We start from the raw sequence: 15,565 nt of genomic DNA on the forward strand, positions 1-15,565 counted from the left end.
AAAAGCATGCAAATTGAGATCCCCAGCCATATGATGAAGCCTCATAGGACATGAGGTTCCATTAGTAGGAGGGTAAAAACATGCCCTTTTGCTATAAATAATGATTAACTTGATAGTTGTTATGCTGCTAGTGAAGGTCACAACTTATTTGCTTGAAGCTTGGGGAACACAAAGAATATTCACATGAGCTTACAGTCTTAGGTACAGTAATCCTAATAATAAAGTTAGGAGAACCTGCCACAGAATAATTACAACTGCTATTATGCATAATGGAATAGAACATTCAATAATGTTTGCTGCAGAAACATGAGTGCTTCATCAGAGATCACTGCTCAGGCCACTTCATATAATCCTTGGTGTTGAACTGTTTGCAATAGAACTTGCATATAAAGCTGCACATACGCTGTCATTTTCTATCCCACTTTAAAACAGTCCATTTGATTTAGTGAGTTTACAAATTTATATATCCATGAGGGGTTCCTTTTCCACATCTTTATGTATGAAGAGTCTGTAATATTGTACAAGCAATGAAACTCAATAAAAAATAACATAAATCAATATCAAGGTGTCCATATGACAACAAACATTTTAAAGACACTACAAGAAGTCACACAAAAAAAATTCACAACAGTCAATTAAGAAATCTTACTACCAGTTATTTTTTTCACTTACATTTAATATTGTAAACAGATTACAAACTCACTAGAAACACACTATTAATAGAATGCTAGATGAGCATATCAATCTAAAATCCTAAGCAACAAAACTACCTCATGTGATGATTAAAAAACCCAGTAAATTTGGAAATAAAAGAGAAGGTAATGAAACTATTAAAACTGTTAAAATTATAAACTGCAATAGCTCACACTTATTCCCTATAGGTTAGAGTTAATACACATATACACCGAATTCAGCACAAGTGAAATTATGACAGGTGGCTGAAAGCACTGAAAAATACAAAATCAGCTGGAGACAATGGAATGCATGAAGTCTTTCTTAATTGGTTGGGTCAGAAAATTTTAATTTTCATTAGACGCTGTATTCATATGCTTGCCAGGGTGTCAAAAAGTGTTCCCATTATCAGTACTATGAAGCAGCAGTAAGGCTGCTTCATAGTACTGAACAAAAGGAGAAAGTGTAGGGGGAGAGAAAGCACACAGCAGAGAACAAGAGTAGGAGAACAAGCATGACACAGAGAAATTTATTTCTTGCTTCTTGTCAAAACTTTTAATTTCAGGCTCATCAGGAGCCAGAATCATGAGTATACAAAGCCAGCTAGACATTTTAGAGGTCTATTACAAACAGATTCTTGAGAATCTTACCATGGTATCAAATTGAGACAATAAGCTACCACTGGAAGCATGTGATTGAAGGATACAATCTGACTTCAAACTGACTGAACCTCAGTCTTTCTCATACCTATGGCTTTAAGATATGTTTGACATAGATCACTCTCCAAAGAACACAGTTAACAGACAGAATTGCAACAAGACCAGTACTCCCTCAAGCTACTCTTAGAGAGAGAGATATATTCCTTATAATTGTGTCCCTGTCAGACTTGCTTAGATGCCTAATAAATCTTGGCAAGGAAATTAGTATCTTATTAAAAGCACTAGGATTTTTTTTCAATCTGAAAAATGGCCATATCCATAGAAGTTTAAAACAAACCTCTATTTCAGTTCTGTTTCAGAATACAACCAGAGAGTTTTACAGACACTGAAGTGTCAGTAAAATTATAAATGTCAGCTTTCAAGCTATCCATTTTTCAGTCAACAGAGGCAATGTTTAGTTAACAGATACAGCAAGGGAAAAGCTTCAATTTTAATAATCCAGCGAATATATTTTGCTTTCCCTTTGTCAGGTTGAATAAATCTAAGCAAATGACTGTAGTGTTCTTCAAATCTTCCATGGATAAACCATAGTCAACTATGTGCTCTTCAAGTGAGTAGCAAAGCAACACTCCAAAACAATACCAGAGCACTCTGAAACACTTGGGACTGACTTCAAAGAAAACATAAAACTGAGGTACTAACCAGAAGCACAACAGACTTGTGGAGAGGGAAATCTAAGAAATTTCTTTCCAGCTACTGAAGCAAAACTATTGCACAATAATGGATATCAAACAGAACACTACATCAGAGGCAGAAAAAGATCAAACAATAAATGGCAATGTGGTGTGCTAAAAAAAAAATTAAATATTTAAATGCTCAGGTCACGCCCACTAATAGAAAAAAAAAACCCAAAAAACAGAAACAAACAAAGGCAGAAAGCCAAAACCAGAAAATCCAACATGAATCTGCATCTTAAAACATTCCATGTGGCTCTACACCTGCAACAGAGGCAAAAAATGGGAAGATGGAAAACAGAGGAGTCGTAGTCATCTGGCTAATTTTGTACTTCTCCAGATGCTGTACTATATATTTGAAGTCCTCCTGTCTGAAGATAGCAAAAAGACAATGAAACAGGTTTTTTTCACAGTTTTCCCTTCCTCTCCTTTTTAGTGCAAATGTCTGGCTCTGCAACTGCAAGCCCTCAGATTGTCCTCACTTTCACTGGTCGTCAATGATATTCAGAAAAACATCTGTGAAAAGGGCAATAATAACTTATGCTACACCTAGCTTTTGGCCTTGGATTGTAGAATTACTGGAGTAACACGATTTTATTTTCATCCCTGTTCTAGATATGAGAGCTGCCTGTTGGGGTTTCTGGACAGAGTTTAAACATCAGATTACAGACTGCCACAAAAGACACAATGCCACCTTGCCATTCTCTCCTCCCCACCACATGCTTTTTAGAATATTAAACATAAATCAGCCAAGTGCAGGATCAAGCCTAAGTTTTCTAGCCCATGTGTAAATTCTGCATAATTCAAATGCCAGCAGCTGGTCTTGATTGCTGTGAAATCTCTCTTCAAGGTACTGAGCTTATTAAGACAATCAGAAAAGAGAGCTTGACATCCAAAAATCAAATCCTTACTCTCTACTAATTGGAATGTTGCAACATTGGAACAAAATACATCATTGTTATCAGCGGTGATGCACACCAAAGTGCAGTGCATATGATTTAAAATGCAAAGTAACAACGTGGAAATTTTCTATCTACGTTAAAATATAGCTTTTTCAAGACCAAATAAATGGTGAAAAAAATAGTATTCATGAGTATTTCTTTATCACCTAAATGTTACACATTCTATTTATATTTACTTGCTTATGCTGTATAAGCATTCAATATAACCAAAGTAAAAACAGTGAACTAATGACTATTTCCTGATAAACAGAAGCAATGACAGTAGCTTCATGCCACTTTCAGTATTCTTCCCTGCAATTGTGCCATATGTGTTCAATAGTAAGAACAAGAATAGCAAGAAACAGTTTTACCATACAGTTACTATAATGTCACTACTAAAAATTAATAAAGTCTCTTTGTGAGTCATCAATTCAATCCCAAGCGACAAAATATATTGCTCCAAATATTTCTAAATGTCTATGAAGGTATCAAAACAATCTATCACTATTTCTCCATATATTTTCTTTTTACTGACACAGAATTTTGGGAAGTTTTGCTATCAAAATCTTTTCTTTCACATCATAAAATATTTAACAAAATAGAAATTAAACTATTCTATACCAGAACGTCATTTAATAACAATTGAGAAGAAGATTTTTTTCACCTTGCTATTATCAGTGGAGAGCAACCTTTTAATTTCCTGAAATACAAAAGATATTTCCACCAATACCTGCATTGATGCTCCTTCCACCCTTGCGACACAGGCAACTCTATCCAGAAAAGTCACAGTTACAGGAACGGCAACAAAGAAACCTTTAAAAAAGGCTTTAATGTATCTCCTCCCCAAACCCTGAGCCTGTGCCATAGTCTGAAAAACATGAAGGAAAGAAAAAGGTCGTTATAGAAAAAAATTGAAGTAACATCAACATGTTGCAATTTAACACAGAATAATTAAGAATAAATTTATTATCTGTTAGAGGTTCACAATATTCAGAGTGAAAAAAAAACGAATGTGCACATGAGAATGGAAAAAACCCCAAACCAACAAACCAGAAATCTTAATCAGATTTTAAATGTCTATTCTACAGAACAGAGCTTGATACTTCACATTTACCCTTTAGCTAATTTGAACATTTCTTGCGATCCTGTGCTAGCAGAAGTACTTGATAAAAATTGTTGAAGGTGCAGGTAAGCAACAAGCAAAGTGATGCAAGCAGACATAATTTAATAATGCATTTTGGAAGAAAGAAGCATTGCAAATAATTTTCTCTGCACACACTGGTATTTATTAATTTTTCACCCCCAAAGGCGGATTGTGTTAAGCAAAGGAAAGCTATTTGCAACACATCACCTTTTCTGTATTAAATATTTTCACAAATGAAAATGCATAAATGCATTATTTCCACACTGGTGGTACTGCAAACATAAAATCAATTCAAATTGTCACACATATCATAGGGACACACCATAACATGATGACTGCTTGTTCATCATCCGTCACAAAGTTAAAAGCATGCTGGCAGACTAGGCAGCTACGTAATGACACATGGGATGATTCCACTCCAACTCCATGTATTATACTATCTCTCATCTCTTTTATTTAGCCCTGAACATGCTTTGAAAATACCTACAAAGTGCACTGAAACACCAGCTGTTTGTTTGTATTAGTCATACCTCTGAAAAACAAGCTGAATATCCAGGCACTGCTGCATAGACCCAAGCCCAATTTACACAACTGCAGTTTTAGTATAAAAAATGCTGTCTTTCACCTATTGGCAACTCCCTTTTAAACTGGTGCTTCCACCTAATGAATCCCTGGTAGATCAGCTTGTGTTTATATCCAAGAATATAGAGTTATTTTTCAATTAAAATAATGAAAAGTGTAAATATATGCAGTTTCATTCAATCCTCTTACAAAGTACTTAAAATTTCACACTATAATCCTTCTTCTTTGTTGCATTTTCAGAAACATGGAAGTGATTAACTATTTGCATGCAGAATATAAACTAATATCACTCTGATGAAATAGTACTGAAGGTAGTATTTCTGTCACAGACAGAGCTTCTTCATTCCAAAAAACCATAAAACTTAGAAGAGAAAATTCAGTTCTACAAAGTAAGCCATCTGCATATTTGTCACTAGAATTCTTTATAGATATTAACAGCTTTGCAATGACAAGATCTGTCTTCTGAGACTATTACTTCTGACATTCACCTTCAAAAAGTTTTAATTTTATTTTTTTTAAGAGGAAATATTTCATCATCTGTGACTTGCTCAAAGTTTAAATTTTCACACTGCTTATAATTCAGGCATTTTCTTTCTGAACATTTCATGAAAACATTTTCAATTTGCATCAACCACTTTTACAAATAATTTGAAATAAGCTGTGAAACAGAACAAAAACCTCAACATTTCAAGACAAAAGCTATAAGGATTACTCTCAGCTTATCATTTAAGAACTGGTTATTAGACTCAATCCACCAAAAGAAACTATTGCCTCAACCAGTAAAGCTTTACCTTTGGAAAATATGCCAGCTAAAAATAAAATCTCTAAAAATCAGGGTTTTGTCGACCTTTTGACTACATTATTGCCTACACTTAATACTCTTCTCTCAATCTATTTACTTTGAATTTTGCATCTTGAGTTTTGTGGCTGGAACTCTACTTCTCTGCTATGAGGTCTGGCATCTCAGACCTCCTCTACTCTAATAGCAATGCCAGACACAAAACCCCATTTTGAGACCTTACACACAAATATATTCACCATGTTCTCTAGAGTAACTTGAGCAGGAAAACATTGTCTGACACATGTATCACAATATCGCTGATTTAAGAATAGTTTTTAAAAATTCAGAAATCAAACAACTTTACTTCTCTTAAAATTCCTCAAACATCTTTTTCATTAATAATGAAACATGAATATTCATCTCATCCTTTCTACTGAATCCATGGACAGATATTGTCATAAACTTCCTGCAGAAGCCCCATGCTAGTATCTACAGAAAAATTCAGAATCTGAAGAGAAGTAATTGGTCAGACAATCCACAGGAGACCAACCATATGCTTCCTAGAACTACAAGCTAATTAATAGTGACAGAGAATCTAGCAGTCAGGTTAAAACTGCTAAGACAAAATGCTTCTTTCTCAGTACACCACTTGGACAAGGCAACACCAGCAGTATTAAGCAGCTGTGGACAACACTGGGAATTAAAGTCTTACTTTTGTGGGTTTGAACACATGCAGCATTACATGGCACAATATAAAAAAACATGAGGGGAAAAGCACCAGCAGCACCCCTACAAGCAATCAATTTGCAAAGCCACCAAAACCAACAACTTATGTGCTCAAGGACTTCTCTACTTGTCCTGAATTTTTTCCTCTCCTCCCCTCTCCTCTTGGTAAGAGATCAAACCACTCGTTTCATCCTCCCTGTAAACCAAAATGAGGAGCCCTTCATTCATAACGATGAGCTACATTCTGAACTTTTCCTGGTTCCCCACCTCCCACAGCAAAGGACAGTTTTTCCCCATAACACAAACTGAGCCACTCAGCAGAAGCCTTTCTTCCCAAAAGACAGCAAACACTTGCACACACATTTCAAACAATTTGAGAAGAACTATTTAAAAACAATCCATCTATAACCTTAAGTCCTTTCATACAGCAAAACATTTTCAACACATAGCTAAGTTACTACACATCAGTACCTAACTTAACAGTGCCCACATTTTTGCCAGGTCTGCTTCATAAACTTTCCCCTCTAAAAAGCACAAATAAGTAAATGCACATGCAGAGTTCCCGTGCAACTGTTGACAAAATAGTTCACCACCCAACTGCCAGTAAATGGGAAGTTTCCCCTCACTCTTTCCACACAAGGGGCTTCAAATTGTCTTGCACTGCCACAGGGGAAGGGCAGCAGAAAGGCATTTTGCAGCATTACCTTCTACCAGTAACTGGACATGGGAATGGATAAATTCAACTGATAAATACTGCTGGATAAAATGTTCAGTGTTGTTTTTTCTTAAACTTTGATGGTCGTAGGAGAAAAGAAGGGGGAAAAGTAATGATAAGCATTTACTGCACTCACAAGAGAGAATTTAGGGCAGTAAAGAGTAGACACAAAAACGACCCTTAAAAGAAAAAAATTCTGGTTGGAGTTTTTTTTATAAAGAAAACATAAGATAGTCATCATTCCTGAAGATAATATTCTGCTCTTAGAGATTTCTAAAACATCTATAGATTTTAAAAGCATCATATTTCTGGAGTGAAATTCTGAAATACAGTGCAGTGTCAGGTTTACGATGACAGGTTTAAATGCATGTCAGTGAGGCAAGCCAAGTATTGTTTGCTGAAAAAAATAATTTCCCTAACACATATTTCTGTACCTCTGACCAATTTGACGCCTTGAATAAGATCAACAAATCACAACACTTAAAAGATGTGGGGGGAAAAAAAGAAATAACATAACCAAATACAAAAAAAACCAGAATAAAATACTTTAGAGATGCATATACTTTTCAGCACCTCTAAGTTACACTTGGTTTAGGGAAAAAAAACCCCACAGAATAACTCAGTAGAACTGACAAACTTCAAACGAACAATCTTGAAAACTTGTTTGAAATGGAAACACGGACAAGAAAAATCCAAGATCAAAAATGCTAGCATATAGCAGGTCAAAGCATTAAGAATTTCACATTGTGCAGCTCAGAGATTAAGGCAGATGGAGCACAGCATTATCCAGACTGAAGTATTTGGTGCACAAAAGGTCCAGGGATTATAATGAGCCCCTCATGGGTACTACAACATATGGAGCAGAGATGCTATTTAGATAGCTCTCTATGTATAAAATGTTTATTTTTTCTTACACTTGCCTGCACATTAGAAGACACTGTTTATCAAATAGCCTGCAGAAAATCATCAAGTAATTCAGAAAGCCCCAGGTTACAATATATTTGCAAACCTAGGTACTTAAAAATTACCCACAGAAGTACAATAGGAAAAATAGCTGTAAAAACAAGGCATTAGCAGTCATCCGCAAAGGAAATAGAATGGCCCCTGATGTGCTTCTACAAGAAGACGTGAGGGAACAGGAAGGAGGGAATTACAACCTATATGCAAAACAACTACCCCACCAAGACTGCTACATTAGTGTGAAATTACCTATTTGATCTTGTTTAGGAATTAGTAACTATATGATATATAGTTCAAGAATCCATTGAAACAACCAACTTCTCTGTCAATCAAAATATGCATTTTTAAATAAATCAATTGCACCACACAGAATTCAGGATATATGGTTTGAAAATAAAGAAGACTTTCATAACAAAAAAGTCCATTACACATGAATAAGCCAAATTTTATTGTGTCCTATAAAACATAAAACTGAGGACAAAAGCTTTTAAGACTGGTCTAATTTGAAGATGAGGTTATACCTGGCTTAATAACCATGATTAACAGGATACCGCTCAGTATAAGAATTTGTGTGATCTTTTTAACACACTCTTTTTCTACAATCTTTCATGATACAAGGCCAGAGCTAATTACTGCCATGCAGCCTGAGCCTAATTTCCAATTTTAGTTTTATATTTCGGTAATTTTTTATACTATAGTGATTACTGTAAGGGTACAAATATGCAGAGCTTTTAGTAGGCTGATTTAACTCATATTTATTTATCAAGTGCAGGCTTGGACATGATGGTGATGAATGCCACAGAAGAATCAAAATAGACTAGCCCATAAGTTTTCAGTTAGAATAATCAATATAGATCAGTGCATTTAAGTTTTCCTATAAAAATCCTATCTAGTTCCAGAAGAAGCTCTCATTTATCCTTCAATAAAGCCAACTCTATCCTGGTATTATTCCACTATCATGGTAACATGTCTATTCAATTAATGTGTTTATATTCTGCACAGGTTTTACTCATCCTATTCCTTCATCATATTACTCTCTCTCCCCTAGCACCCAGACATGAAAGAACACCCCTCTATTTTGAGTTTGGAAATATCTCAGGTCATGGAAACAACTGTTGTGTTACTGAAGAAGAAAATCATAACCTAATCTGCAGCACACGTATGCTCTGCTGTTCTTTTTTCTTTTCTCTAAGTTAGTCTTTTTGTTCTGACACCCAGATGTTTTGTTTGTTGCAAATACAAAGCAGCAGATTTTGTTAGTTTCAACTCCATTCTGTACCATTTTCTTATGCCTTTGATTGAATTCAAGCAATTACAATTTCCATGTAATAGCTCCCAGCCTATGAAATATTTAGAATTTTTTCCAGTACATCACAGTAAAGAAAAACAATAATAAAAATCCATTTTTCTAGTCTTCTCAGTGCTGTAACATACAGCGAAGTTCCCAGAAGCAGACAAAACCAGATCAACCATAATGAGCTTTTAGCTCACAAACCAAATAGAAAAGCTTAAACTACAACAATCATTAACATAATCAGTCACAGAATTATTGCTGGGGGAAAAAAATCAGTCTAATGTGGAACTGATTTTTCTTTTAATATAATATTACTATATTCCATCACTGGGATCTGTGTCATACACAAAGGCTTAGTTGATGTGTTGGTTGTAACTGGAAAGAAATTCATATTGCTTATTCTTAGAAATTAATTTTGTGTTTCAAGTACACAGATTTTACTCTAATGGACAATCTTGTACTTCCAAACAGAACATTTTACTGTTCAAATATAAGCAAAACTAGAAGAAAACACAGCTGTCGATCAAAGTTACTCTCAGCTATCAAATTAACAACTAGCTTAGGATGGCAAGTAATCAGCCATCCCTTAGCTCTGACAAGTTATTCAGGATTCCATTTTATACACACAAGCATCAAGGATAGAAATTGCAATTAAAAACATTAGTAATTGTTACAAATCAGATTTTTTCCCAGCACTTAAAACTTCAGATGTAATGAAATATCTTCCAAGTACTAGCACACAGGCGACTGGCAGAGTACCAGTCCCTCTAACATATAAGTTACAATATTTGGGTTTATTCATGTTCCTGCACCTTCAAAGAAACTAAAGATCATTACTATATACTGTAGATAAAGGAAAGTACTAAATTACATTAATTTTTGGAACTCACTTAAGAGAGCAACATAACACATGTTCACCTTCTTACAACTGGAAGTTCTGTGTTGCTTTCAGCCTAAGGATTCAATGCCTGCAACCAAAGTTAATTGTTAAAATTAAAGTGTCCTTTGCAAATAACTACCAGCTGCTGCTATGTTTTGCTCTCAAGTAGACCGCATAAATGAGGAGTTGCTTTGAAACTTACTGAATTTGTAAATTATATTTACAGTAAACAATAGCATAACCTTTGAATTTCAATGAATTTGTGCATTCATCTAGTCAACTCTCTGGATTCTTTCAAGCACCATTGAACTGTGATGTTAGTTGTGGTTATCCAGAAACAAATTTAGGCAAAAACAAAGACAACAAAAAAGAGGAAATATTCATTTTTCACCGAAATATATAACTTCAAGTATTCAGATAACATTCAATAAACAGCCTAAAAGTAAGAATAACAGCACTCAGCTTCAAGCATTAATATCATCAGAAGCAAATTCTTCTAAAAGATTTTGCTTTTGGATTAAGAAGTTTCATATGGAACAAGGAAGGTTCTTCTAGCCTAACAGAAAGTCAAATGAATACAAAAACAAATTAATAGAAGAAACAAGAGTCTCAGCTATGAATCTTTAAAGCATGCCAGTATACACTGAGTATACGAGGACAGAATAATGACTGAAAATAATATTTATTATGGTATGAAAAAATGATGCCAAGAGAAAGAACAGAAAATTCTTTTACTATTTGAAAGATATTTTCCATTTTCATCATACTTCACAAAAATAACTACTTCTCCCACAACTACTGTAAAAGCAGCTTTGTGTATCCTTGTTCAAAGCAGGGAAATTGGGACTGACTCCTCGACAGAACATTCCCATGAAAGCCAGCAATAAAACCTAATGAACCAACTACTTACCATCTACTGTCTGGGGAATAGCAACAAACTAAATGTATAAACTAATACAGAAAATTATGCCTTCAAAAATAATTGCCTTTATTTTAACAACTCATGTTTTATCCTTGAACTCTAGAGGTCACTGTGGGAGTTGTTAAGAGCAGACCTAGCGTACTCCAACATTCCCCACCACATTGATTCTGAGTCTGGGATTCATGATAACTTCAACTGCCTTGTAAGTTTGTCAGGTCCCAAGAATAAGCAAAACAGCTTAGCAAGCATAAGTATATGGATTTCCAGAAACAGATGAAATCCCTGGCACCCTAGTCATCTTATAAAGATCTCACCATAAAATTACAGCTGTGACCATGAAACCATTTGAATCTTCAAATTATTGCTAGCATGCTTAAAATACTATTTTCAGGGATCTAGATATCACCCACTACTTATACCATGTGTATAGTTATTTACCACCAGTTCCAGGAGAAAATTTATTTTGGTAACAACATACAAGTTAAATAAAAGAACCTGTAATTTTTAAAGTAAATAAAATGAAAGACTCCTGAAAATCTTCCAAATACATAGTTAAAAGTGTTAAGTTTTTTTTACAAAATGCATATGTATTCAGTTACAAAGCTGCATATTGGAAAAAGCAAGTCTAATTCTGAAGTTTTCTAGAGGAATTATTTCATTTAATCTGAAAATCCGCAAGAGGTTCTGTCTTCCTAGTATATTTTGTTGACAATTTTGATTTTCTTCCTAGATGAACAGTGAACAAGTATGTGTGGCATCTGCTTTTAGGGGAGAAAAAGAAAATAAAACCCCCAGTGTAGTGGTACAAGAAAGTTATTTAGAGGGATATGTAAGGCAGCTTTGCCTATTCTGGTATCTTGCTGTGCTCAATGAATTCCAGTTCAATGGAACCAGAATGGTAATAAAAAAAAAAAAGTAAAACTTCTGTAATGGAACACTGGCTAATTAAAAGACTTTACCAGGTTAGAGTCTACTTGTTGTTCAGCTGCACTTTTTCTATCTAAGGTTTTTGCCAATTTCCAAGAAAATTTGCCTTTAAAAAAGCATTGCAGCCTTCATACACAGAAGCATTTAACTAAGAACAGATTGCAGGACAAGCACCAGACGTGGAAAGCAGCCACTTTAGGACAAGATTTATCATTATAAGCAAACAAGCAAAAAAAAAAACCAAAACAAAACAAAAAAAGTTTTCTCAGATGTCCAGGCTGTAGGGTAGCGGGAAAGCCACTCCACCAGGCTGCCGGAGAACAGCCATTAACAGTAGTCCTCATAGGACAAATACAAGATGTGACAGAAGTTTAATAAAGCAGAAAAATACGTTAAGAAAGAGCTGCATTTAGTCCAGGGCCAAGCGCCGTGCACAGCACAAGTCCCAGTTGCAGACATGATCCCAAGGAACGGCAGCCGAACCCCGGAGCCGCTTCCAAGCCCATTCCCCCGCCCAAGCACACCGCCTTCCACCGGCAGCAGGGCACGGCCGCCTGCCGCACCGCCTCTGCCAGGCGGAGGGCGCACAGAGCAGCGGTGCTTCTCGCTATTGACTCGGCCGGTTCTGTTTAATCCAGCCCCTTCCCACGGGAAATAGCTATCCCGGTAATCTGAGGGGCGAAGAAGGGAGGGATCGCACACGCGACTGGCGGCGGACAGGCAGCCGCGGCCGCCATCAGCGAGCGGCGCTTCCGCCGGCCCCGCGGGGCCCGCCCCGGAGGAGGCGCCGGCCGGGGGCGGGGTAGGAGCAGGGGCGGGGCAGGGGCAGCACCGGCTGCGGGCGCGAGCTCGCGGCCGGGCCCGCCGCGCGGCGCCTGCCTGTCCCCGCCACCGCACCCTGAGCCCCCTCTGCTCACGCCCGTCCCCGCTCCCTCCTCCACCAGCGGGCTCCCCGGCCCCTTCCCCGCCCTAGCTCTCCGAGCCCGCCCGGCTCCCGTGGCTCCGCCCGGCTCCCGGCCGCTCCCGCCGCTTACCCTTTGCTCCGTTCCGTGGGGGCGGGCCGCAGCCGGCCGCGTCACGTGACGCGCGGACGCGGGGCCCGCGGTGCTCCCGGAACGGCCGCCCCGGGCCGCCTGAGGGGCCGCGGCTGCCGGCGCTGCGCCGCGCGGCCGGGCGGCCTGACGGGCTCGCCTTGTGCCGCACACAGGGCAAGGAATAAAGTACCCTGCACGGAATAAAGTACTCGGCCTGATCCTTTTTCAGCCCCTGTAGTTACAGTTTGAGTCCCCAAAAAATTGAGGGAGGATGCTGCATTGCAGTGGCTGTTTTCCTTCAGTGAGGATAGCTATTCATATACACAAGGATATACTTTTGTGGCCATTTTTTGGCAATCGGACAACAATAAATCTCTTTGGATATTCATAAGTAGTATTGGGATTTCTTAATATTGCAATACAAAGCTGTTCTGTACCTTGCATACAGTGTAACCCACACAAAAGTGCAGGATTTTTGTTCAGCCGATGACTTCCTCTAGAGCACACCAGATGTGATCAGCACCGATGTCAGCCACATCTGGTGCATATAGAGCTGGTTGCATTGTACTGGCTTCATGGAGGGTGGCTGCATTTTCCTGGCTGGTGCAGATGGATACACTAGGGCTTGTGCTTTCATTCAGTGATTAGTTGTTTTTATCAGTTGCTGTAACAAGTGTGGATGCCCGTATAGTCTGAAGAAGGTTTTTTCACATAGCTCATGTACCTTCAAGAGTCAGTGGGCAAGTTCATGGAGGGAAAATCCATTACAGATTATCACACACATAGAAACTACCTCTGGCTCAGGGCGTTCCTAACTAGATGCTGGGAGATACTTCTCCTAGTCAGGCCATTGTTGGAAACCAATGTAAGATGACACCTCTGCCTGTGTCTGTGCAGGCAGATATTTGCAATTTCTTGCTAAAATGTTATTTTTAAGCTCAAATATAAAATTGTCCATAATTGAATTATCTTGACTTCGAGGCTGAGCTATGAAAGTAGGAATGCATATTCCCTGTAATCTGATTGTGTCTTTCTACAGAGATAAAATATTTCCACAGTTGTTGATATAGGAGTCGACTATCTTAGAAGACACTGCAGTAGAGTACTTATTAGTAAATTGAATTGGAAGGCACACTTTAAGACCACTTTTAGTACAAGGTACATGAATTATGTACACATAGTCTATAAAATTTCTTGTTGCACACTATTCTGAACACGCCATGCCCAGCATCTTATAAAATCCGAACCTTTCAGCAATGCTTACTGCTTTTAATGCTTTGTTTTGTGGGGCTGGGGTGGGGGGTGGCTCATGGTGATGGGGTTATCCCACAGTCATTTTGTGCCCGGAATTGTCACTGCCCTAACTGCCTTCCCCCTTACCTCCTCCTCGCCCCCTTCTCTGCCACAGCTTGGGGGATGTCATGATGGGTGAAGGGGGACCCGGGATCCTGCAGGGGTTGGAGCTGGAGCTGGTCCTTCCTTCCAATGAGGGATAAGGGCAGCATCCACACAGCATAGCGAGTGGATTTGACCTGAGATCCTGTTGCCCTGTGGGGTTTTTTGTTGGTTTTTTTTTCGTTCAGCACTGCAACCAGGGCCTGCCGGTTTGCGGTTTGCTTGCCTGCTTCCCTGCCACTCGGGAGCTCAGGGCCAGCAGTGTGGTGCCAAAACCCAGGACTGGGAGTGCCTCCTGCTGGACCCCTGTGCGTTAGGCTCCGAGACTCCTGTTCACCGCTGTCTCTACACCACACGCCTGCTCGCCTTCTCCCTGTTTCCCGGCCATTTGAGGGTCCAGAGCCAATGTGTGGAGTGCCACAGGGACTGGGAGAGGGTCATGTTTTCCATTCCAGGGAGATTCCCGCCTTCCTTTGCAGACACCTGTCTTTTAAACCAGAACATGCTTAAAACATTTTTATGCAAGAAACATAATTAGCTTTGGTGTGATTTTGGTTTTTGAAATACATGATCTGATATATATCACTTGATGCCACCATATATGCTACGCAGGGAAAACCAGTAATTGTTACCCTATCTCACTTTTTGTTTTCCTTTGACACACTTTTAAATAAGCATTACCTTTACAATCAAATAAGTCTTACTAATTTTGTTGTTGGTTAACTTTTATTTAATGCATTCTTTAACATATTTGAATATTTTGCTGTCTTTAAGATTCTACAGGTAGGTTATCAGTGCACTATGTAGAAATCAATAGAGTATTTGGCCACTGCTGTCGACCATCTCCATTTCATGTAAATATTTTACTGTGAAACCTTCACTAATTGTTTACAAATATTGCTGCAAAACACAATATTGTCTTTTCAATTGTAACGTAAGAGAAACGCCTTACAGGAATGTGCCTCAGTGTTTCCATGCACTTGAAGCTGACAGTATGAAATAATTTGCTCTAAAACTCCTGAGCTGAAACTCTTTTCAGATTAAAGATTTTTGCTATAAACCTCTCAAAATCAAATCATGGCTTATAAGTTCTCTTCATTTTGAAATCAGGTGTGTGCTAATCAACTAGCAGGAAATGCCCATTCTTACTCTTTATTTAGTTGTGGATAAAGTGAAATTTATCAAAGCTGATACTGAAA

At 38.1% G+C, this 15,565-nt stretch overlaps 1 protein-coding gene across 1 annotated transcript in view; it reads right to left on the reverse strand.

Annotated features, from left to right (window-relative positions):
* Positions 1 to 13,002, reverse strand: part of IMMP2L (inner mitochondrial membrane peptidase subunit 2) — a 408,398-nt gene extending 395,396 nt beyond the window's left edge. The window contains exons 1-2 of the mRNA XM_030960426.1: positions 12,972 to 13,002; positions 3,737 to 3,874 (exon numbers count right to left, since the gene is read on the reverse strand). Of these exons, the coding sequence (XP_030816286.1) occupies positions 3,737 to 3,871 (135 nt within the window). The 5' untranslated portion in view covers positions 3,872 to 3,874; positions 12,972 to 13,002. The remainder of the gene's footprint in view (positions 1 to 3,736; positions 3,875 to 12,971) is intronic.
* Positions 13,003 to 15,565: the final 2,563 nt, after the last annotated feature.

This window comes from Camarhynchus parvulus, chromosome 1A, assembly GCF_901933205.1.
Source record: "Camarhynchus parvulus chromosome 1A, STF_HiC, whole genome shotgun sequence".
Classification (NCBI taxonomy): domain Eukaryota; kingdom Metazoa; phylum Chordata; class Aves; order Passeriformes; family Thraupidae; genus Camarhynchus; species Camarhynchus parvulus.